The 25,289-nt window shown below is 43.2% G+C and overlaps 1 protein-coding gene across 2 annotated transcripts in view; it reads right to left on the reverse strand.

The window, feature by feature from the left end:
• Positions 1 to 21,448: 21,448 nt before the first annotated feature.
• Positions 21,449 to 25,289, reverse strand: part of LOC120989571 (methyl-CpG-binding domain protein 3) — a 141,845-nt gene continuing 138,004 nt past the window's right edge. For both annotated transcript variants that reach the window (XM_040417764.1, XM_040417763.1), the window contains exon 6: positions 21,449 to 21,876. In XM_040417764.1, coding sequence (XP_040273698.1) covers positions 21,708 to 21,876 — 169 coding nt within the window. In that variant the 3' untranslated portion in view covers positions 21,449 to 21,707. The remainder of the gene's footprint in view (positions 21,877 to 25,289) is intronic.

A 25,289-nucleotide genomic window follows, 5' to 3' on the forward strand; every position in this document is an offset into this window, starting at 1 on the left:
GTAAGGTCTCACCAGTGTTCTGTACAGCGGCATAAGCACTTCACTCTTTCTACTGCTTATACCTCTCCCTATACATCCAAGCATTCTGCTGGCATTTCGTGCTGCCCTATTACATTGTCTTCCCACCTTTAAGTCTTCTGAAATAATTACTCCTAAATCCCTTTCCTCAGATACTGAGGTCAGGACTGTGTCAAATATTCTATATTCTGCCCTTGGGTTTTTACGCCCCAGGTGCATTATCTTGCACTTATTCACATTAAATTTCAGTTGCCAGAGTTCTGACCATTCTTCTAGTTTTCCTAAATCCTTTTCCATTTGGCGTTTCCCTCCAGGAACATTAACCCTGTTACATATCTTTGTGTCATCAGCAAAAAGACACACCTTCCCATCGAGGCCTTTTGCAATATCACTTATGAAGATATTAAACAAAATTGGTCCCAGTACAGATCCCTGTGGAACCCCACTGGTAACATGACCTTGTTTTGAATGTTCTCCATTGACTACAACCCTCTGTTGTCTGTCACTCAGCCACTGCCTAATCCACTCAACAATATGGGAGTCCATGCTCAATGACTGCAGTTTATTGATAAGTCTTCTATGTGGGACAGTGTCAAAAGCCTTACTAAAATCTAGATATGCGATGTCTACTGCACCTCCACCGTCTATTATTTTAGTCACCCAGTCCAAAAAATCTATAAGATTTGTTTGACATGATCTCCCTGAAGTAAACCCATGTTGTTTTTCATCTTGCAATCCATGGGATTTTAGATGTTCCACAATCCTATCCTTTAATAGGGTTTCCATTAATTTGCCTACTATTGATGTCAGACTCACTGGTCTATAGTTGCTCGATTCCTCCCTACTACCTTTCTTGTGAATGGGCACGACATTTGCCAATTTCCAATCTTCCGGGACGACTCCTGTTACTAATGATTGGTTAAATAAATCTGTTAGCGGTTTTGCCAGCTCACCACTAAGCTCTTTTAATAATTTTGGGTGTATCTAATCAGGCCCCTGTGACTTGTTTGTCTTCACCTTAGACAGCAAACTTAGAACATCTTCCTCTGTAAAGATACATGCATCAAATGATTTATTAGTCATCCTTTCTAGTGGAGGTCCTTCTCCTTTTTCTTTTGTAAAAACTGAACAGAAGTATTCATTAACCACCTCCGGACCGCTGTACGCACAGACGCGTCCTGGAGGTGGTTGTTTCATTCCGAGTGGACGCGCCGGCGCGTCTTCTCGCGAGACGCGAGATTTCGGTCACAGCCGGCCCGCGCATGCGCATCGCGGGCCGGCAAAAGTTCGAGGAGAGTTGCATCAGCAACCTGCCAGCCAATGATCGTCGCTGGCAGGTTGCTGATTTTTAAAAAATCGAATCACAAACCAGATAACAGATCATATTAGTAAATATGATCTGTTATATGGCTTCTCTGCTCCTCTGCTGGTCCTTTTCGTCGGTTGGATCCAGCAGAGGAGCAGACTTCACAGTGAGTACACCAAACAGCACACCTTAGCCCCAGATCACCCCCCTGCACCCCAATTAACCCTTTGATCACCCCTTTGATCGCCCCTGTCAATCACTAGTGAAAGGAAAAAAAGTGATCAGTGTAAACTGTCACTTTTTTTTTTCCACTGGTATTGGCTGTTAGGTTTTAGGGATAGTTTAGGCCCCTTGGTTAGGTAGTTAGCGTCAGTTAGCGCCCACCCCACCGCACCGCAGTCACTTTTATTTGCTGATTAGCGTATCGCTAATCAGCATTTGTACTTTTATAGTATCTGTAAGTGATCAAAACTGATCACGGTCAGATCTATAATAGTATTAGTGTCACTTTAGTTTGCCCTCCACCCAAAACGCAGTGTTTGCCCGATCAGTCGCCCACACGTGCGTTCACCCACGCCCGCCCCACCGCAGTGACAAAAAATTATTATTTTTTGATCACTGCACATTCACTTTACACGCACTGCGGCGATAAAAAAATCTGTTTTGATATTTTTTATCAACCGCAGCGGCCTCCGGTACTTCGCTAGCCTCCCCTTTGTAAGACAGGTTTGCTTTTTTTCTTGGGTAGTCTCAGGGAATACCCCTAAATTTAGTAGTCCAAAATGTCAAACAGGGGGTATTCTTCTGAAGAGGCCTACAGGATTCTGACCCAGTCGGATGAGGAGTGGGAACCCTCATCTGACGAATCTAGCGGGTCAGAATATGAACCTGTAGAAAGCAGTGGCTCTCTGACCCAAAGTTCGGACGAGGAGGTTGAGGTCCCTGGCAGCACCAGGCGTACCCGGCCCCGTGTCGCTAGACCACAGGTTACGCAGGATCCGCTTCAAGAGCAGCAGAGTGGGGTTGTCGCTGCCGGATCACGTGGTGAGGCATACACCAGCAGCGCAGCCCTTCCTGGACCTAGTACCAGCACTGCCGTACAACCTGGTGAAGTAGCGAGCACCAGAAGGGCAGTTGAAGCTGGTACGGTGGCACGTGCAGTAGTTACCCCGTCGCAGCCACCGGGCAGACAGGCCCGTAGACCCCCTAGAGTCCCTGAGGTGCTGGCAAACCCTGATTGGCAGTCACCAACTTCAGCCGCACCTGTAGTTCCCCCTTTCACCGCCCAGTCTGGAGTTCGGGTTGAGACGGCTCAAATCGGTTCGGCCCTGGGATTTTTTGAGCTGTTCTTGACTGCGGAGCTCTTGGACTTAGTCGTGGCAGAGACCAACCAATATGCCACACAATTTATAACCGCAAACCCGGAAAGCTATTATGCCCAGCCTTTCCGGTGGAAACCAGTCCAAGTTTCCGAACTTAAAATTTTTCTGGGCCTTCTCCTCAACATGGGCCTGACAAAAAAGCATGAATTGCGGTCATATTGGTCCACGAACCCAATTCATCACATGCCCATGTTCTCTGCTGCTATGTCCAGGACACGATTTGAGACCATCCTGCGTTTTCTGCATTTTAGCGACAACACCACCTCCCGTCCCAGAGGCCACCCAGCTTTTGACCGGCTCCACAAAATTCGGCCCCTCATAGACCATTTCAACCAGAAATTTGCAGATTTGTATACCCCTGAGCAAAACATCTGCGTAGACGAGTCCCTAATACATTTTACCGGGCGCCTTGGCTTCAAACAATACATCCCAAGCAAGCGTGCCCGGTATGGGGTCAAATTGTATAAGCTCTGTGAAAGGGCCACAGGCTATACCCACAAATTTCGGATCTATGAGGGAAAAGATCAGACCCTGGAGCCGGTCGGTTGCCCTGACTACCTGGGGAGCAGTGGGAAGACAGTCTGGGACTTGGTGTCACCCTTATTCGGCAAGGGGTACCATCTTTATGTGGACAATTTTTACACAAGTGTGGCCCTCTTTAGGCATTTGTTTCTAGAACGGATTTGCGCCTGTGGCACCGCGCGAACTAGTCGCGTGGGCTTCCCCCAACGGCTTGTAACCACCCGTCTTGCAAGGGGGGAGAGGGCTGCCTTGTGTAACGAAGAACTGCTCGCGGTGAAATGGAGAGACAAGCGTGACGTTTACATGCTCTCCTCCATTCACGCAGACACGACAATCCAAATTGAAAGGGCAACCCGTGTCATTGAAAAGCCCCTCTCAGTCCACGACTATAATGCGCTCATGGGAGGGGTGGACTTCAATGACCAGATGTTGGCTCCCTATTTAGTTTCCCACAGAACCAGACGCTGGTATAAGAAGGTGTCTGTATATTTAATTCAATTGGCGCTGTACAATAGTTTTGTTCTCTACAGTAAGGCTGGGAGAACAGGATCCTTCCTCAAATTCCAGGAAGAGATCATCGCGAACCTCCTTTACCCAGGAGGTTCCGTGGCCCCATCCACCAGTGTAGTTAGCCGTCTACACGAGCGACATTTCCCCAGTGTCGTTGCTGGTACCTCAACCCAACCGCCACCCCGAAAAAAATGTCGTGTCTGTAGCAGGAGTGGAATAAGGCGTGACACCCGCTATTTCTGTCCTGACTGCCCTGACCACCCTGCCCTATGCTTAGGTGAGTGTTTCCGGAAGTACCACACACAGGTACACCTAGCATAGGGATTGCATCTCACAGGACAGGCACACAGGGCTATTAGGGCCCTTTTACTCACAGCTGCTGCAAACCTCTCCTTTCACCTGGGATAAAGTGCATAACGTACTTCGCCACATCTTTGGGCGATTTGCGCTTTGCACATTGTCCCATGGGGAAGGAGAGGTTTGTTCTATAAAGGTAAAAAAAACTAAACAAAAAAAAAATTACCGGTAAGTAAAAAAGTTACAAAAGTTAAAAAAAGTTAATATGTTCTGTTCTAAAGTTAATAAAGTTATTGCTTTGCGGCCTGGTTTTTTCTTTTTTTTACCTTTCAGGTGGACCAACCGATCGACTAGCTGCAGCACTGATGTGCATTCGGACAGAAGCATTGCGCTGCTGTCAGATTACACGCAAGTCGGTGTATGCGGCGCTGCAAGACGAGATTTCTCCTCTGCAGTAAAAGATACGTTTGCCGAGGCATATGAGCTGAGGAGGTGGCGGTGTTCATATACTTTGGCAAACACTTTGTATATATAAAAAAAAAAATCCCGGCAATGATTTATTCATCCACATCGATTGATGTGAATGGAGAAATCGGGTTTGCCAGGGCATACGAGCTAAGTGGGCATGGATGTTGGGCGGAGCTCCTATGACCTGGCAGACGCCTTTCCCCTCCTTTTTCTTTTTTTGGCAGAGATTTTTTCATCCACATTGATTGATGCGAATGAAGAAATCTGTGCCGTTCATTTTTTTCTTTCAGCCCAGCGGCTGAACGGAAAAAAAAAAAATCTCATTACCTGTATGCTCAATATAAGGAGAATAGCAGAAACTCCTAATGCTGGGCATACATGTAATGATTGCGGAGACCCTCAAATGCCAGGGCAGTACAAACACCCCACAAATAACACCATTTTGGAAAGAAGACACCCCAAGGTATTCGCTGAGGGGCATATTGAGTCCATGAAAGATTGAAATTTTTGTCCCAAGTTAGTGGAAAGGGAGACTTTGTGAGAAAAAAAAATAAAAAAATCAATTTCCGCTAACTTGTGCCAAAATTATTTTTTTTCTATGAACTCGCCATGCCCCTCATTGAATACCTTGGGGTGTCTTCTTTCCAAAATGGGGTCACATGTGGGGTATTTATACTGCCCTGGCATTTTAGGGGCCCCAAAGCGTGAGAAGAAGTCTGGTATCCAAATGTCTAAAAATGCCCTCCTAAAAGGAATTTGGGCCCCTTTGCCCACCTAGGCTGCAAAAAAGTGTCACACATGTGGTATCTCCGTATTCAGTAGAAGTTGGTGAATGTGTTTTGGGGTGTCATTTTACATATACCCATGCTGGGTGAGATAAATATCTTGGTCAAATGCCAACTTTGTATAAAAAAATGGGAAAAGTTGTCTTTTGCCAAGATATTTCTCTCACCCAGCATGGGTATATGTAAAATGACACCACAAAACACATTCCCCAACTTCTCCCGAGTACGGCGATACCAGATGTGTGACACTTTTTTGCAGCCTAGGTGGGCAAAGGGGCCCACATTCCAAAGAGCACCTTTCGGATTTCACAGGTCATTTACCTACTTACCACACATTAGGGCCCCTGGAAAATGCCAGGGCAGTATAACTACCCCACAAGTGACCCTATTTTGGAAAGAAGACACCCCAAGGTATTCCGTGAGGGGCATGGCGAGTTCCTAGAATTTTTTATTTTTTGTCACAAGTTAGTGGAAAATTATGATTTTTTCCCACATTCCCCAACTTCTACTGAATACGGAGATACCAGATGTGTGACACTTTTTTGCAGCCTAGGTGGGCAAAGGGGCCCATATTCCAAAGAGCACCTTTCGGATTTCACTCGTCATTTTTTACAGAATTTGATTTCAAACTCCTTACCACACATTTGGGCCCCTAGAATGCCAGGGCAGTATAACTACCCCACAAGTGAGCCCATTTTGGAAAGAAGAGACCCCAAGGTATTCGCTGATGGGCATGGCGAGTTCATGGAAGTTTTTATTTTTTGTCACAAGTTAGTGAAATATGAGACTTTGTATGAAAAAAAAAAAAAAAAAAAAAAATCATCATTTTCCACTAACTTGTGACATAAAATAAAAAATTCTAGGAACTCGCCATACCCCTCACGGAATACCTTGGGGTGTCTTCTTTCCAAAATGGGGTCACTTGCGGGGTAGTTATACTGCCCTGGCATTCTAGGGGCCCAAATGTGTGGTAAGGAGTTTGAAATCAAATTCTGTAAAAAATGACGAGTGAAATCCGAAAGGTGCTCTTTGGAATATGGGCCCCTTTGCCCACCTAGGCTGCAAAAAAGTGTCACACATCTGGTATCTCCGTACTCAGTAGAAGTTGGGGAATGTGTTTTGGGGTGTCATTTTACATATACCCATGCTGGGTGAGAGAAATATCTTGGCAAAAGACAACTTTTCCCATTTTTTTATACAAAGTTGGCATTTGACCAAGATATTTATCTCACCCAGCATGGGTATATGTAAAAAGACACCCCAAAACACATTCCCCAACTTCTACTGAATAAGGAGATACCAGATGTGTGACACTTTTTTGCAGCCTAGGTGGGCAAAGGGGCCCATATTCCAAAGAGCACCTTTCGGATTTCACTCGTCATTTTTTACAGAATTTGATTTCAAACTCCTTACCACACATTTGGGCCCCTAGAATGCCAGGGCAGTATAACTACCCCACAAGTGACCCCATTTTGGAAAGAAGACACCCCAAGGTATTTCGTGAGGGGCATGGCGAGTTCCTAGAATTTTTTATTTTTTGTCACAAGTTAGTGGAAAATGATGATTTTTTTTATTTTTTTTTTCATACAAAGTCTCATATTCCACTAACTTGTGACAAAAAATAAAAACTTCCATGAACTCGCCATGCCCATCAGTGAATACCTTGGGGTCTCTTCTTTCCAAAATGGGGTCACTTGTGGGGTAGTTATACTGCCCTGGCATTCTAGGGGCCCAAATGTGTGGTAAGGAGTTTGAAATCAAATTCTGTAAAAAATGACGAGTGAAATCCGAAAGGTGCTCTTTGGAATATGGGCCCCTTTGCCCACCTAGGCTGCAAAAAAGTGTCACACATCTGGTATCTCCGTACTCAGTAGAAGTTGGGGAATGTGTTTTGGGGTGTCTTTTTACATATACCCATGCTGGGTGAGAGAAATATCTTGGCAACAGCCATCTTTTCCCATTTTTTTATACAAAGTTGGCTTTTGAACAAGATATTTCTCTCACCCAGCATGGGTATATGTAAAAAGACACCCCAAAACACATTCCCCAACTTCTACTGAATACGGAGATACCAGATGTGTGACACTTTTTTGCAGCCTAGGTGGGCAAAGGGGCCCATATTCCAAAGAGCACCTTTCGGATTTCACTCGTCATTTTTTACAGAATTTGATTTCAAACTCCTTACCACACATTTGGGCCCCTAGAATGCCAGGGCAGTATAACTACCCCACAAGTGACCCCATTTTGGAAAGAAGAGACCCCAAGGTATTCGCTGATGGGCATAGTGAGTTCATAGAACTTTTTATTTTTTGTCACAAGTTAGTGGAATATGAGACTTTGTAATAAAAAAAAAAAAAAAAAAAAAAAAAAAATCATCATTTTCCGCTAACTTGTGACAAAAAATAAAGAGTTCTATGAACTCACTATGCCCATCAGTGAATACCTTAGGGTGTGTACTTTCCGAAATGGGGTCATTTGTGGGGTGTTTGTACTGTCTGGCCATTGTAGAACCTCAGGAAACATGACAGGTGCTCAGAAAGTCAGAGCTGCTTCAAAAAGCGGAAATTCACATTTTTGTACCATAGTTTGTAAACGCTATAACTTTTACCCAAACCATTTTTTTTTTACCCAAACATTTTTTTTTTATCAAAGACATGTAGGACAATAAATTTAGAGCAAAATTTATATATGGATCTTGTTTTTTTTTGCAAAATTTTACAACTGAAAGTGAAAAATGTCATTTTTTTGCAAAAAAAATCGTTAAATTTCGATTAATAACAAAAAAAGTAAAAATGTCAGCAGCAATGAAATACCACCAAATGAAAGCTCTATTAGTGAGAAGAAAAGGAGGCAAAATTCATTTGGGTGGTAAGTTGCATGACCGAGCAATAAATGGTGAAAGTAGTGTAGGTCAGAAGTGTAAAAAGTGGCCTGGTCTTTCAGGGTGTTTAAGCACTGGGGGCTGAGGTGGTTAAGGCAGTCGGCTAGCCCTTTATTCTCTTCTACATACCTTCCGTCCTTTGTTTTTAATTTAGTTATTCCTTGTTTTAATTTCCTTTTTTCATTTATATATCTGAAGAATGTCTTATCCCCTTTTTTCATAGACTGAGCTAGTTTTTCTTCTGCCTGCGCTTTAGAAGTTCTTATAACTTGCTTGGCCTCTCTCTGCCTAATCTTGTAGATTTCTTTATCTTCATTGCTCTGTTTTTTTTTATAATTACAAAATGCTAGCTTTTTATTTTTAATGATTTGGGCCACTTCTGCTGAGTACCACAGTGGTCTCTCCCTTTTTTTGCTTTTACTGACAAGTCTAATGCAATTTTCTGTTGCCTTCAATAATGCACCTTTTAAGTAGTCCCATTTCTCCTGGACTCCATGTAATCCGTTCCAGTCTGATAAGGACTCATTTATTACTAATTTCATTTTTGCAAAGTCCGTTTTTCTAAAATCTAAAACTTTTGTTTTTGTGTGGTGGGACTCTTTCACAGTTCTTATATTAAACCACACTGACTGGTGATCACTAGATCCCAAGGTTTCGCCTACAATGACATCATATACCGAATCCCCATTTGTGAATACCAAATCCAAAATGGCCTCCCTCCGGGTTGGCTCCTCAACCACTTGTTGTAGAGATAACCCCAGTAGGGAATTTAGAATATCTGTACTCCTGGTAGAACTTGCTGTTTTGGTTTTCCAGTTTATATCTGGAAGATTGAAATCTCCCATAATGATAACTTCTCCTTTCATTGTCATTTTAGCTATTTCTTCAACTAGTAGATCATCTAGTTCTTTAACTTGACCAGGTGGTCTATAGATGTCATTGAGTCTAAAAGTGAGTAGGCCAGTCCTATAGTCTTAATACCCAAGCCAGATGGGACGTTACGGTTCTGTAACGATTTTTGTAAACTGAACGAGATTTCCAAATTCCATGCATATCCCATGCCCCGGGTGGATGAGCTTATCGAGAGGTTAGGACAAGCCCGGTATTTTTCGGTTTTGGACCTCACAAAGGGGTACTGGCAGGTGCCCTTAACGGAGGCTGCCAAAGAGAAAACTGCCTTCATCACACCTGAAGAGCTGTATCAGTACAAGGCACTACCCTTTCGTCTGCATGGTGCCCCCGCCACTTTTCAATGGCTTATGGACATTGTGCTGCGTCCACATCGTCAGTAGGCTTCAGCTTACCTCGACGATATTGTCATCCACAGTACCAACTGAGAAAGTCACCTGCCCAAAGCGTAGGCTGTAGTAGACTCCCTTCGGAAGGCAGGACTAACCGCTAACCCAAAAAAATGTACGATGGGGTTAGAGGAGACTAAGTACCTGGGGTATGTCATTGGGCGGAGTCATCAAACCCCAAGTGAACAAAATAGAGGCAATATGAAATTGGCCCCGACCTGTCACCACTAGGCAAGTAAAGTAATTCCTGGGAATGGTGGGCTATTATATGAGGTTCGTTCCACATTTTGCCACCTTAGCAGCTCCGTTGACAGGGCTCTTGAAGGGACGGAAGTCCGTGATGGTCCGCTGGAATGGCCAGGCGGAAGAGGCTTTTTCCACATTGAAGTTGGTCCTGTACGGGGCACCGGTTTTGGTGACGCCCGACTTCAAGAGGGAGTTTGTGGTACAGACCGATGCCTCTGAAGTAGGCCTTGGAGCTGTACTTTCATGGGAAATCAATGGGGAGGAACATCCTGTTGTTTTTCTAAGCGGCAAACTCACCCCAGCCGAGACCAGGTACAGAATAGTGGAGAGAGTGCCTGGCCATCAAGTGGGCACTTGAGTCTCTCTGCTATTATCTGTTGGGGAGAAACTTCCGTCTGGTAACCGACGACCACTCCCCTCTTAAATGGATGAGCCAGGCCATAGAGAGAAATGCTCAGGTAACCATATGGTTCTTGTCATTACAGAACTTCAAGTTCTCAGTGGAACACATGGCAGGCCGCTTGCAGGAAAACGCAAATGCCCTGTCCCGGGTACACTGTCTGGCAAGTGTTGACCCCCTCAGGGTTGAACAAAGGGGGGAGGTATGTAGGAAGACACAAGGGACCATCGTTGACGGAAGATATGTGTCACCGAGGTTCCTGGCTGATCCAGGAATGCTCTTACTGAGAGTAGTCAAAGTGCTGGGTGGGTGACCACTCCCCACATTCGGGGCCGGGTTTTGCCAGGCATAAAACCAGCCAGCACTGCCAGGTGGAGAGGATTACCTCCGTCTGACAGTGGAGCTCAGAAGGTCTTTGTGCTGGGATCTGAGGCCTGTGCTGGGCTGGAGAGCGGAGACCCATGTGTCAGGGGAACAGGCCGCTTAAAGCCTGTATTTGGACCTTCTGAGGCAGAACTGCCACCAAGGTGATTTTTGCTATTTGGACTTTCCATTGTGTGTGAACTAACACCAAGACTGCAAAGTGATGTTTTGTTTTTGCTTTTTGCGTGAATAAACACGGAAGTTTGATTTAATAAGTGAATCTAAAGGGACCTATAAAGACATCTTTAATATTCTAAAAGCAGGTTATTTGGGAGTAATGGATGGGAAAGTGTCCGATAAGTAAAATGCTACAGAATGTATGCATTAAAATTAAAAGGATATTTGGGTTGACTCAGGCCCTTCATTAACTCCAACCACTCCATATGTGGTCGTAAACTGCAGAGCGCAGAAGGAAAGGAACGCCATATGGTTTTTGGAAGGCAGGTTTTGCTGGACTGGTTTTTTGACACCATGTCCCATTTGAAGCCCCCCTGATGCACCCCTAGAGTAGAAACTCCAAAAAAGTGAGCCCATTTTGGAAACTACGGGATAAGGTGGTAGTTTTGTTGGTACTACTTTAGGGTACATGATTTTTGGTTGCTCTATATTACACTTTTCTGAGGCAAGGTAACAAAAAATAGCTGTTTTGGCACAGTTTTAAATTTTTTGTTATTTACGTTCATCTGATAGGTTAGATCATGGTGCTATTTTATAGAGTAGGTTGTTACGGATGCGACAATACAAAATATGACTTTTTGTTGCTTGTTGAAACAAACAACAAAAATCGTTAATTTCTAACGATAATTTGTTTTCTCTTAGTCCTAACAGCAGCACAGACGGGGTTAACTGCCCCCTGTGGACTGGTAGGAGTGGCAGAATTTTTAATGAGCCCAAGAACCAAAAATAAAGTTCCCACTCCCTCAAAAGGAGGGAACTACCCCCCATCCACCGTGTTTTCAGCAAGCATACGTACTTAGGGTGGGAAATTTTTGTGCTGCTGTTAGGACTAAGGGAAAACAAATTATCGTTAGAAATTAACGATTCCCTTACGTCCTACCAGCAGCACAGACAGGGAGATAACAAGAAGAACCCCTAGGGAGGGCCTTCCTGCCTGGCAGAATTAAGAATGGTCTGCCCAAAGGCCGAAAACTCCGCAAACTTAGCACCAACTCTGTAGTGCGAGATAAAGGTCGATTCGGAGCTCCAGGAAGCCGATTTGCAGATTAACTCTAAGGGAAGAGGGTCTTGCAGACTCGACCCATCATCTACAGGCACCAGAGTGCGTCTAGACAAATTGGCTATGGCCATGTCAACCCTGGGAATGGAACCCCACGATTCCATCAAGGGTTTCGCCATTGGAAACATCATCTTGAATTTGCGAGTCAGGACTGGTCCTTTCTCCGGTTTCTTCCATTCAGTACGCATGACTGAACGGAGGGTCTCATCCGCCTTGAAGACACGCTGTGCCCGACCGGCGGGATCGGAGGACTCCCCAACGTCAACATCCTGGTCCCCCGACCTGATGGACTTCAAAAGCTTTAGAGTTTTTTTCTGGAGGGAAAAAACATGGGGTTAATTCCTCCTCGTCCAAGGATGATGAGCCCACAGAAAAAACAGCGGGTCTCTCGCTTGGTGCGGTGACCTCCATAGGAGTTTGGGAGGGTCCCGGCAATCTCTCATTCAAAAGCTTAACTCCCCCCTTGATTGAGTCATCCACATAGCACCTAGCCCACTGATACATTTCCTGCATTGTGGGTTCAGTAGTGGTACGGGAACGGCAGCTGTCACATCTTGAATACGGGCAGTCATCGTCTAAGGGGGTATTGCAGTCGAAACAGGCCAAGTGCTTGCGTTTGGCGGTGGATTTCCGCTGGTCAGAGTCTCGTGGAGAAGACATGACTGCGAAAAGGAAAGAGGAGGATTAAAATCTTATTCAGCAATAAGAAGACAAAACACCACCTTAAGAATAAGCCCACCAAACAGGAACGAAGCTTCGGTCTCAGTATCACAAGGAAAGCTAGAGAAGTTCTCTCTCAGCGCAATAGGGCTCTGGAGGCTTGCTAAAATAGCTGCACAACCAGAGACTGAGTAAAGGCAACTGAGGGCATATAAGGAGGCGTGAGGGACCGCCCTAGGGCGGAACTATTGCAGGCAATGAATCAGAGTTGATGCCGCCGCCTTCTTACCCTCCTACTTTGTCCTCTCTTTCTTTTTTTTCTCTTTTGGGGAAGTTATTCCCCATTGAAAACAGGGGACTAATAATACCCCTGCCTAACAAACAAACAAACTATACCCAAAGGGTCATTCAATCCCTCCCCCTCCCCTGCTAGGAGCGAGCTATGCGCTGCCGGCGAGGAGGAGCCGCACAGAAGTGACGTCGCTGGTGACGTCATCCAGGGAAGACAGCGCGCCGCCGGAATCACTCAGCCGGAGCCCGCAACTAGAGCGAGGAGAGGACCGGAACTCAGAGATCCCCTGAGGAAAAGATACAACAGGTTAGAGAGGGGAGGAGGGGTCACAAGAAAAAAAAAGGGCAATCGCAAAGCCCTAAGATAAGGAAAATATAAGGGGAAAGACATCTGCCATATCCCCAATCTTATGCTACCCCCAACTAAGGAAAAAAGGAGGGGGGAGCTGCACGCCAGTCCACCTGTCTAAAGGACAGAAAAAAACACGGTGGCGGGGGGGTAGTTCCCTCCTTTTGAGGAAGTGGGAACTTTATTATTGGTTCTTGGGCTCATTAAAAATTCCGCCGGTCCTACCAGTCCACAGGGGGCCGTTAACCCCATCTGTGCTGCTGGTAGGACGTAAGGGAATAGTCATATTTGTTTTCAAAAATGCTTTATTATGTAAAACTGAAGTTTTACATAATAAAGCATTTTTGAAAACAAAAATGATTTTTTAGTGTCTCCACATTCTGAAAGCCGTAGTTTTTTTTTGGGGGGGGGGGGGGCGACTGTCTTATATAGCGGCTAATTTTTTTCAGTATGAGATGACGGTTTGATTGGTACTATTTTAGGGTGCATATGACTTTTTGATCGCTTGGTATTACACTTTTTGCGATGTAAGGTGAGAAAAAGAAATGGCTTTTTTGACACTATTTTTTTATGGTGTTCACCTGAGGGGTTAGGTAATGTGATATTTATGTACAGCAAATTCTTACGGACGTGGCGATTCCTAATAGGTCTACTTTTTTTAATTTAAGTTTTACACAATATCATTTTTGAAACAAAAAAAATAAAAATCTTAGTGTCTCCAGAGCCAGTTTTTTTTATTTTTTGGGCGATTGTCTTAGGTAGGGGCTCATTTTTTGCTGGATGAGGCGACTGTTAGATTGGTACTATTTTGGGGGCATAAGCCTTTTTAATAGCTTGGTGTTGCACTTTTAGTGATATAAGGTGACAAAATGTTTTTTTTAGCACAGTTTTTATTTAATTTTTTGACGGTGTTCATCTGAGGTGTTAGGTCATGTGATATTTTAATAGAACAGGTCGATACGGACGCGGTGATACCCAATATGTCTACTTTTCTTTTGTTCCCTATTTCTTACACATTTTTTTTAACTTTATTTTACTTGAAACTTTAAATTTTTTTGTAAAACTTAAAGGGAACCTGTCACCGGGATTTTGTGTATAGAGCTGAGGACATGGGTTGCTAGATGACCGCTAGCACATCCGCTATACCCAGTCCCCATAGCTCTGTGTGCTTTTATTGTGTAAAAAAACCCGATTTGATATATATGCAAATTAACCTGAGATGAGTCCTGTATGTGAGATGAGTCCGGAACAGGACTCATCTGGTTAATTTGCATATGTATCAAATCGTTTTTTTTTTAAGTGAAAGTAAGGTCACCTCTGGCCTCCAGGGAATCTCTTACCCCACCAGAGATTTTTAATAAAAAAAAAAAAATAATTCTTATCAATTCCATTAATCACTATATCGTCAAAAATATAACCGCAATCTCATTAAAAACATGATAAATTCGTACATAGAGAACATAATTAATCCCTTAAGGATCTACGCCGTACATGTACGGCGCAGATGTCCGTGACTTAAGGACCAGCGCCGTACATGTACGGCGCAGTGATCGGGCGGGTGCAGGACATGCGCCTGCCCGAACCGCGGCAGAGGTACGGCAGTCGCTGATAGCCGGACCCCTGCTGCATGCGCTGACATCGCTGAAATCACCAATGCCAGCGTATTAACCCTTGATGTGCCGTGGCAAGTGCGATGTGTGGAGGGAGAGAGCAGCCATCGGGTCCCCGCGCTGCTGTGACATATGCCCAATGGCAGGGAAGACAGCCCAATTCCTTACTTAGGCATCGTGGCTGCCTTCTGTGACAGCCTGTGAGATCCAGCCCCCTGGATCTCACAGGCGGGAATCTGTAAGTGTATTACATTCAGTAATACACTTACAGCCAATGCTTTACAATACAGAAGTATTGTAAAGGGGATCAGACCCCCAAAAGTTGAAGTCCCAGAGTGGGACAAAAAATAAAGTAAAAAAATTTAAATTAAAGAGAACCCCCCTGTAAGGCTCCATTCAGATGTCCGTATGATTTTTACGGATCCACTGATACATGGATCGGATCCGCAAAACACATACGGACGTCTGAATGGAGCCTTACAGGGGGGTGATCAATGACGGGGGTGATCACCCCATATAGACTCCCTGATCACCCCCTGTCAGGCTCCATTCAGACGTCCGTATGATTTTTACGGATCCACTGATACATGGATCGGATCCGCAAAACACATACGGACATCTGAATGGAGCCTTACAGGGGGATGATCAACCCATATAGACTTCCTGATCACCCCCCTGTCATTGATCACCCCCCTGTCATTGATCACCCCCCTGTAAGGCTCCATTTAGATGTCCGTATGTGTTTTGCGGATCCGATGCATGTATCCGTGGATCCGTAAAAAACATACGGACGTCTGAATGGAGCCTTACAGGGGGGGTTATCAATGACAGGGGGGTGATCACCCCATATAGACTCCCTGATCACCCCCCTGTCATTGATCACCCCCCTGTAAGGCTCCATTCAGATGTCCGTATGTGTTTTGCGGATCCGATCAATGTATCCGTGGATCCGTAAAAAACATACGGATGTCTGAATGGAGCCTTACAGGGGGGTGATCAATGACAGGGGGGTGATCACTCCATATAGACTCCCTGATCACCCCCCTGTAAGGCTCCATTCAGACATTTTTTTGGCCCAAGTTAGCGGAAATTTATTTTAATTTTTTTCTTACAATGTCTCATATTCCACTAACTTGTGTCAAAAAAATAAAATCTCACATGAACTCACCATACCCCTCACGGAATCCAAATGCGTAAAATTTTTTTGACATTTATATTCCAGACTTCTTCTCACGCTTTAGGGCCCCTAAAATGCCAGGGCAGTATAAATACTCCACATGTGACCCCATTTCGGAAAGTAGACACCCCAAGGTATTCGCTGAGGGGCATATTGAGTCCATGAAAGATTGAAATTTTTGTAACAAGTTAGCGGAAAGGGAGACTTTGTGAGAAAAAAAATAAAAATAAATAATCTATTTCCGCTAACTTGTGGCAAAAAAATAAAAATTTCTATGAACTCGCCATGCCCCTCATTGAATACCTTGGGGTGTCTTCTTTCCAAAATGGGGTCACATGTGGGGTATTTATACTGCCCTGGCATTTTAGGGGCCCTAAAGCGTGAGAAGAAGTCTGGGATCCAAATGTCTAAAAATGCCCTCCTAAAAGGAATGTGGGCCCCTTTGCGCATCTAGGCTGCAAAAAAAAGTGCCACACATGTGGTATCGCCGTACTCAGGAGAAGTTGGGGAATGTGTTTTGGGGTGTCATTTTACATATACCCATGCTGGGTGAGAGAAATATCTTGGTCAAATGCCAACTTTGTATAAAAAAAATGGGAAAAGTTGTCTTTTGCCAAGATATTTCTCTCACCCAGCATGGGTATATGTAAAATGACACCCCAAAACACATTGCCCAACTTCTCCTGAATACGGAGATATCAGATGTGTGACACTTTTTTGCAGCCTAGGTGGACAAAGGGGCCCATATTCCAAAGAGCACCTTTTGGATTTCACTGGTCATTTTTTACAGAATTTGATTTCAAACTTATTACCACACATTTGGGCCCCTAGAATGCCAGGGCAGTATAACTACCCCACAAGTGACCCCATTTTGGAAAGAAGACACCCCCAGGTATTTCGTGATGGGCATAGTGAGTTCATGGAAGTTTTTATTTTTTGTCACAAGTTAGTGGAATATGAGACTTTGTAAGGAAAAATAAATAAATAAAAAAATCATCATTTTCCGCTAACTTGTGACAAAAAATATAAAATTCTAGGAACTCGCCATGCCCCTCACGGAATACCTTGGGGTGTCTTCTTTCCAAAATGGGGTCACTTGTGGGGTAGTTATACTGCCCTGGCATTTTCCAGGGGCCCTAATGTGTGGTAAGTTGGTAAATGACCTGTGAAATCCTAAAGGTGCTCTTTGGAATGTGGGCCCCTTTGCCCACCTAGGCTGCAAAAAAGTGTCACACATGTGGTATCGCCGTATTCAGGAGAAGTTGGGCAATGTGTTTTGGGGTGTCTTTTTACATATACTCATGCTGGGTGAGAGAAATATCTCGGCAAAAGACAACTTTTCCCATTTTTTTTATACAAAGTTGGCATTTGACCAAGATATTTATCTCACCCAGCATGGGTATATGTAAAATGACTCCCCAAAACACATTCCTCAACTTCTCCTGAATACAGAGATACCAGATGTGTGACACTTTTTTGCAGCCTAGATGCGCAAAGGGGCCCACATTCCTTTTATGAGGGCATTTTTAGACATTTGGATCCCAGACTTCTTCTCACGCTTTAGGGCCCCTAAAATGCCAGGGCAGTATAAATACTCCACATGTGACCCCATTTTGGAAAGAAGACACCCCAAGGTATTCAATGAGGGGCATGGCGAGTTCATAGAAATTTTTTTTTTTTGGCACAAGTTAGCGGAAATTGATTTTATTTATTTTTTTCTCACAAAGTCTCCCTTTCCGCTAACTTGGGACAAAAATGTCAATCTTTCATGGACTCAATATGCCCCTCACGGAATACCTGGGGGTGTCTTCTTTCCGAAATGGGGTCACATGTGGGGTATTTATACTGCCCTGGCATTCTAGGGGCCCTAAAGCGTGAGAAGAAGTCTGGAATATAAATGTCTAAAAATTTTTACGCATTTGGATTCCGTGAGGGGTATGGTGAGTTCATGTGAGATTTTATTTTTTGACACAAGTTAGTGGAATATGAGACTTTGTAAGAAAAAAATAATAATTTCCGCTAACTTGGGCCAAAAAAATGTCTGAATGGAGCCTTACAGAGGGGTGATCAATGACAGAGGGGTGATCAATGACAGGGGGGTGATCAGGGAGTCTATATGGGGTGATCACCCCCCTGTCATTGATCACCCCCCCTATAAGGCTCCATTCAGATGTCCGTATGTGTTTTGCGGATCCGATCCATGTATCCGTGGATCCGTAAAAATCATACGGACATCTGAATGCAGCCTGACAGGGGGGGGTGATCAATGACAGGGGGGGTGATCAATGACAGGGGGGTGATCAGGGAGTCTATATGGGGTGATCACCCCCCCTGGAAGGCTCCAGGGAGACGCCTGTATGTGTTTTGCGGATCCGATCCATCTATCAGTGGATCCGTAAAAATCATGCGGACATCTGAATGCAGCCTGACGGGGGGTGATCAATGACAGGGGGGGTGATCAATGACAGGGGGGTGATCAGGGAGTCTATATGGGGTGATCACCACAGTCATTGATCACGCCCCTGTAAGGCTCCATTCAGACGTCCGTATGCGTTTTGCGGATCCGATCCATCTATCAGTGGATCCGTAAAAATCATGCGGACATCTGAATGGAGCTTTACAGGGGGGTGATCAATGACAGGGGGGTGATCAGGGAGTCTATATGGGGTGATCAGGGGTGATCAAGGGTGAATAAGGGGTTAATAAGTGACAGGGGGGGGGGTGTAGTGTAGTGGTGCTTGGTGCAACATATTACTGAGCTACCTGTGTCCTCTGGTGGTCGATCCAAACAAAGGGGACCACCAGAGGACCAGGTAGCAGGTATATTAGACGCTGTTATCAAAACAGCGTCTAATATACCTGTTAGGGGTTATAAAAAACACATCTCCAGCCTGCCAGCGAACGATCGCCGCTGGCAGGCTGGAGATCCACTCTCTTACCTTCCGTTCCTGTGAGCGCGCGCGCCTGTGTGCGCGCGTTCACAGGAAATCTCGGCTCACGCGAGATGACGCCAATCGGCGTTAGCGTAGCCTGGGGGAGCCGCCGCGATGACGCCTTTCGGCGTTACAGTTGCGGCAAGAGGTTAATAACAAAAAAAAGTAAAAATGTCAGCAGCAATGAAATACCACCAAATGAAAGCTCTATTAGTGAGAAGAAAAGGAGGTAAAATTCATTTGGGTGGTAAGTTGCATGACCGAGCAATAAACCGCTAAAGTTGTGGAGTGCCGATTTGTAAAAAAGGGCCTGGTCACTAGGGGGGGTATAAACTGTGGTCCTTAAGTGGTTAAAGATGGTCACCACAAATGAAGTGCAATCGACAGTTGTTTTAGAGGATGAGCAGGTCAATATATAGTTTTGTGGGAAAAGAGTCTGTAGAACTTGTGTTTAATACATTCAAATCTCTGCTTTTTCTGAGTTCAGTTGTACATGGGGAAGTGTTATCAGAGACTGATAGCAGTCAGTGTATACAGAGATAGCTGTACACAAGGGGCGGTAGAAAAGTTCTGACAAATCAGAGATAAAGATCTTTTCCACAATACTATAAATCAATCTGTTCAGCTTCTCCTGCTTTAAAATATGATGCCTGAAGATTACAATTTGTGGTATGGCGACAGGTCCTCTAACCTACCGACAGTCCAGTGATTCCCATTCACTTCCAACATGCCATCTAAACATGTGATCACTGAAGCCAGCCAATGGTCTCAATGGTGATTAACACAGAGATTGGTAGTTGCCTGTAGCAGTCACATGGTTAGCAGGCAAGCGATTGCTGCCCAATGACTTATACGGGTGAGTATATTAGTTTATTATTTTTAAGTGCTCCTAATCTTCAGGCTAAAGTTTTAATGCATTGGATGACCCCTTTAACATGGTTCTACATATTCTCTTAATGAAACAGTGTGCATTATTTAAACATGAATATCTCTTATGTTTAATCTGCACAAGAGACTCCATTAGAGCTTACTGCACCTACGTTCAATGATTTGTCATAAAATCTTTGCTGCATAAAACCCTTGTATATCTATACGGCAATCTGTGAAAATTAAACATTTTTGCATTACTATTAATTGAAAAACATTGAAAATCATTTATTGAAAATCTAAAAAGAAATCCCCAGGCTAGGGCTAACATGGAACAACCAGTTAGTGGCAAAGAAATAGCTGGATACTAGTCAGCAACCTGGTGTTCCTATTCATCAATAGATACAGTAGTACAATAACCCACAAACAAGGAAGATTATGGGATTGAGATTTAATCTTTGCTCTACTAAATTTATGTATCTTTTAGAGAAATTACAGACGCTTCAGGATATTTTGGGTCCTTAAAGATGTCACTTTGTCTGTGAAAGTTTTAGAATAGGTGCACACTACTGCTATCAAAACTGACAACGCAAATGTGTTAGCCTTAATTGCATGGGGAACAAGGGATTTATCATAACTGTATACTAGTCTTGTGGCATACGAAATTCAAAATTTTTTCAGAGAAGGGGTGGAGATGCTTCTCCTTGAGATCTAATTACTATGTATAAATATATCAGGGGGCAGTACAGAGATCTATCCCATCATCTATTTATCCCCAGGACTGTGACTGTGACGAGGGGACATCCTCTGCGTTTGGAGGAAAGAAGGTTTGTACACAAACATAGAAAAGGGTTCTTTACGGTAAGAGCAGTGAGACTATGGAACTCTCTGCCTGAGGAGGTGGTGATGGTGAGTACAATAAAGGAATTCAAGAGGGGCCTGGATGTATTTCTGGAGTGTAATAATATTACAGGCTATAGCTACTAGAGAGGGGTCGTTGATCCAGGGAGTTATTCTGATTGCCTGATTGGAGTCGGGAAGGAATTTTTTATTCCCCTAAAGTGAGGAAAATTGGCTTCTACCTCACAGGGTTTTTTTTTGCCTTCCTCTGGATCAACTTGTAGGATGACAGGCCGAACTGGATGGACAAATGTCTTTTTTCGGCCTTATGTACTATGTTACTATGTTACTATGTTACATTTATCATGCATAATTTATGCCAGAAAATGGTATAAACTATAGCCAAAATCTAGGCTAGCCCATAGCTGGCATAAAGTTATGTTTGTATCACATGGACAGTCAAAGATGCGTCAAATTAAGGCTCCATTCACATCTGTACATGTGCTAAATTTCTTTTATCATCTTTTTAGACTTCTACCTAAGAGATCATAACGGAAAGCAGTAAGGGACTGACAAATAGAAAATGCAACAATACTTATAGATGTAACTTGGGATCAGCATAAGAAAAGTAGATCAACGCATCAGATAGTAAATGTTTAAATCTGGGTTACATTTCAAACCATTCATACACATTATGCGTCAGATTTCTGGGAGAAGAGGACATCTTTTAGAGGTGTTTTAGCAGCCTTCTCCCCTCTCCGATTCACAACACACGCATGCTCAGCTTGGAGGAGGGGATAGAAAGAGATAGGACACTGAGGCCGACACTAATCTTTGTTTTTAAAACAAATTTTTTTATTGTAAAACTGACATACTATTAGAGCAGGTATTTCTTAAAACATAAGTTCTCATAGTGCAGATTTTTTAATGGGTGTATAAGAAGGGGAGTATATTCAAGGAAACACACAAAGAAAAGAAAAAAAACAAAAAAAAAACAATATTCACCCCACGCAATACTTCAACAAATGTAACTATACTTAAACTATATAACCCTTGCTTAAAGAAGGACTTCAGATTTACTTTGATGGTTAAAATAACTCTGACAAGAAGGTAGTGGCAAACATTTGGGTGGAATGTCTCAGGCCTGTTGATTAAAGGAAAAAAATCTCCACAATTATTAATAGACAGAATCCTTAACACTTCGTACTTATAAATCATCTGCTTCTTGACCTCTCATATCATCTTCATCCTCATCAAGATCTTTATCAAGTGGGGCACCACCGTCCTTTGATATTTCCTCTACGTGAGCAAACATGTCAGCCATAAGAGCTTCTTCCAACTTTTTCCTCACCTGCTGTACAAGATCTTCCTGTTTCCTGAAAAATTAACAGAAGATATAAGTGTGTATATTTGGGTTTCAATAATAAAATTAAAACAGCCTAGAATAAACCTACATGGAAAACCAAGATGTTGGATTGTAACAAACAAGTAAAGCTAGTGTCCCAGTGACCAGCACTGTAGCCTTGCAACCCTCAGTTAAAATTCTATCAAGAGGAACATGCATTTAGCTGCTTCTTCATGTGTTTGTTCCAGCTTGCTTCCATTCTCCACCACTTGATTATTTTCATAAGAAGTCAGGGAACCATGGTGTGTGTTTGGGTTAAAGAAACCTTTTCTTTCTGCTGAAATGGCTAGAATAATAGCAGGGAATCAGAAGTGAGATTACGATGTAGTAGCAAACTAGGGGGTAAGCATGTGTATGCAGGAATATGGGTCTGCAGATCATACAAATAAGTGAGGCTGCTACAGTCACGCCATATTTTTCACATTAACAAAAAAAATGTTATGTCCTCTGCCAAGAAGTAAAAAATAAATAAAAAATAATAAATAAATAAAAAAGTGTGTCAATTGGATACTTCTGCAGTTGGTTGAGTGAGATGGTGGAAAGATGATAAATTCTGTTTTATGGAGGATGATACAGAAGTGGGATTGTGGGATTCTGGATAGTACAATGGTGATATCTGGACAAGAGAGTTAAACCTGCGTGTCATCAGCATGAAAGCAATACTGAAATCCATGGGACTATGACATATGACCTGTCCCAGGCCAAAAGGTGTAGCTTGAGAAGAGCAGGACAGAACCTTGAGGACACCAACAGAGAGAGTATAAAACAAGGAAGTAGTGTGCAAATGCCAGACACTAAATGTTCAGTCTGTGGGATATGATGTGATCCAGTAGAGGGCCAAGTCTGTGGTGCCAAGAGATGAGAGAATTTGTAACGGAAAGGAGTGGCTGACGGTGTTAAAGGCAGAGGACAGGTCAAGGAGGATAGGCAATGTTGTTTGGCTTTGGAAGTTTAACAGATTTTTGGTGACTTTGGTAAGGGCAGTTTCAGTCGAGTGGTGTGGTCAAAATCCAGATTGTACCGGTGTCAAAGAGGGAGCAGAAAGGGAGGCGCAAGGACAGTTCAAGGTGGACATGTTGTTCAAGCAGTTTTGAGGCGTATGGGAGAACTGATATGGGGCAATAACTAGACAAAAAAAGACTGCTTTTTGAGGATGGGTGTAATGGTAGCATATTTTAAACCAGAGGCGAAGACATCAGTGGCTATTGACAGGTTGAAGCGATGAGTTAGGGCAGAATTAACACTGTGGTGAGGTTGGGGAAGAGGTGGTATGGGATTGGGTCAAGTGCACAGGTGGCGAGATGTGATCTGGAGAATAGGGTGGAAAGGTTTTCCTCTGTAATGGTGGAGAATCAGATTTTAGCTTAGAGGACTGAATTTGTGTAGAGGGGCTGTGGGGACTGTAGGCTGAAGCCTTCTCTGATGTGGTCAATCTTTAGTTTAAAGCATGTGGCAAAGTCCTCAGCTGAGAATGGGTGCATGGCGGGGGGGGGGGGGGGGGGGGGGGGGCAGAGAAGAGAGTTAAAGGGGCTATCCCACAGAAAATATTCTACAATGTTCAAACCAGAACCTAGATCTGAATACTTTTGTAATTGCATGTAATTAAAAATGTATTATAGCTACTGAGTTATTCAATAAAATGTATCTGAATAGTGCCACTTAATTTCTTATTTCTTTGACCAGTGTAACATTATACTTCCCTACTTCGTGAGATTTCCCTACCCTCGTCCTTCCGGTCGCACCGGACATGACGTGAGGAGGTGTGCAGCACCACAACGACTGGCTAGGGAAATTTCACAGCAGAGTGCACATGCGCCGGGAGCCTCGACGGCGGTTAGGGTAGGGAAACATTATGGGCCAGTGATCGGATGGATGTTCTCAGCTGGACACCGGCCGACACTGTGCATCCGCCGGGAGCCTCACCAGCGGTTAGGGAAGGGAAAAATTACGTACGGGCCAGTGCTTTTTTCCTACCCTAACCTCTGGTGAGGCTCCTAGCGCATCCGCAGTGTCGGCCGGTGTCCAGCTTGTTGTGCATTTTCATACGTATACAATATTATCTAATGACATTATAATCAAAATGAATGCTCATCTCATTGCCTTTAAGAATAAGATCAGCCTGAACCAAAGTTCTATTATGTGGCTGAGTTCATGGCAAGTTCAGTTTATATAAAAAATAATTGTGAACATAAACGGACATTGTATTTAAAAAGTTATTGCTAAAGATATGGGACCATCTGTAAGGAGTAAGTCAACTCCCTAAGACATGTCTGTCTGGAGGGAACAAGGTTACTTGATAAGGACTCATATCCTTGAGGCACACCTGCTGTATGAGGTTCAATTTATATATTCATTATATTATATTATATTATATATATATATATATATATATATCTGCATGGTATATTTAGTTTACAACATATGTTAATCAATAATTCATATAATGTGTTATCTATGTGTAACAATGTATCGATATATATATATATATATATATATATATATATATATATGTCATACCATGTATTTACCATTTAGAAGGTATTGTAGAAGGTACAGAAACAAGTGAGTTTATGTTAATTGGATTTCTGGGATATAAAAATGCTATTTCAAAACAATAGTTATTCATGGATGTAGAGAAGTGAAATGTACAAGTTCCGATGCCAAGCATCAAAGCCGCTATATAAAATTTTCATCAAGTCAACCTATATTTCAAAAAGATAGGAGAAGACAGTCAACTCCAACAAGTCCAGGATATAGGTAATTAAAAGTGTCAGGAAAAGGCCTTCCTCAATGATTTATTAAGAAAGGTCAACGAGTTCATGTGAACATATTATTAGATATTTAATTTTAATACTTAAAAGTTGTGATGTTCATCTACAGTACCGCAGTGCCATCTGGAGGCAGATGGACAATATTAGATTATTTCATTATTTGTTCTATACCATATTAGGGGTTTGATATGACATCATGATGTTATTAGCATGCGAATACACCCACTTTACCTAATTGGGAATCCCTAATCTAAAGGGGATGATTCTTAGATAAGGGGGGGAATAATTACTCGTGTGCGGGGTAGCAAGGGAGAGCTAGAGAAAAAGAGCCATATATCCATTGATCCATCCATTCAATCAAAAAGAAAAACTTTACCAAAAGAAACTTGGATTATTCTTTTTGGATTACTAGGAAAATTTTTCAGAACTGGTCCCATCTGAACTCTGTCTACCTTTGACCCGGTAACGTATATTTTGTTTACTACTCATGATATTAATAAGATATTTCTCTCTGTATATAGCCAAGAGTTCCCATATTGTGGGAATATATAGTGTTAGGCGCCTCCATAATGCTGATTATTCTCTTAGCAAAGATGCATATTGTTAATAGAAG

Source organism: Bufo bufo, chromosome 2, assembly GCF_905171765.1.
Source record: "Bufo bufo chromosome 2, aBufBuf1.1, whole genome shotgun sequence".
NCBI classification, from domain to species: Eukaryota; Metazoa; Chordata; class Amphibia; order Anura; family Bufonidae; genus Bufo; species Bufo bufo.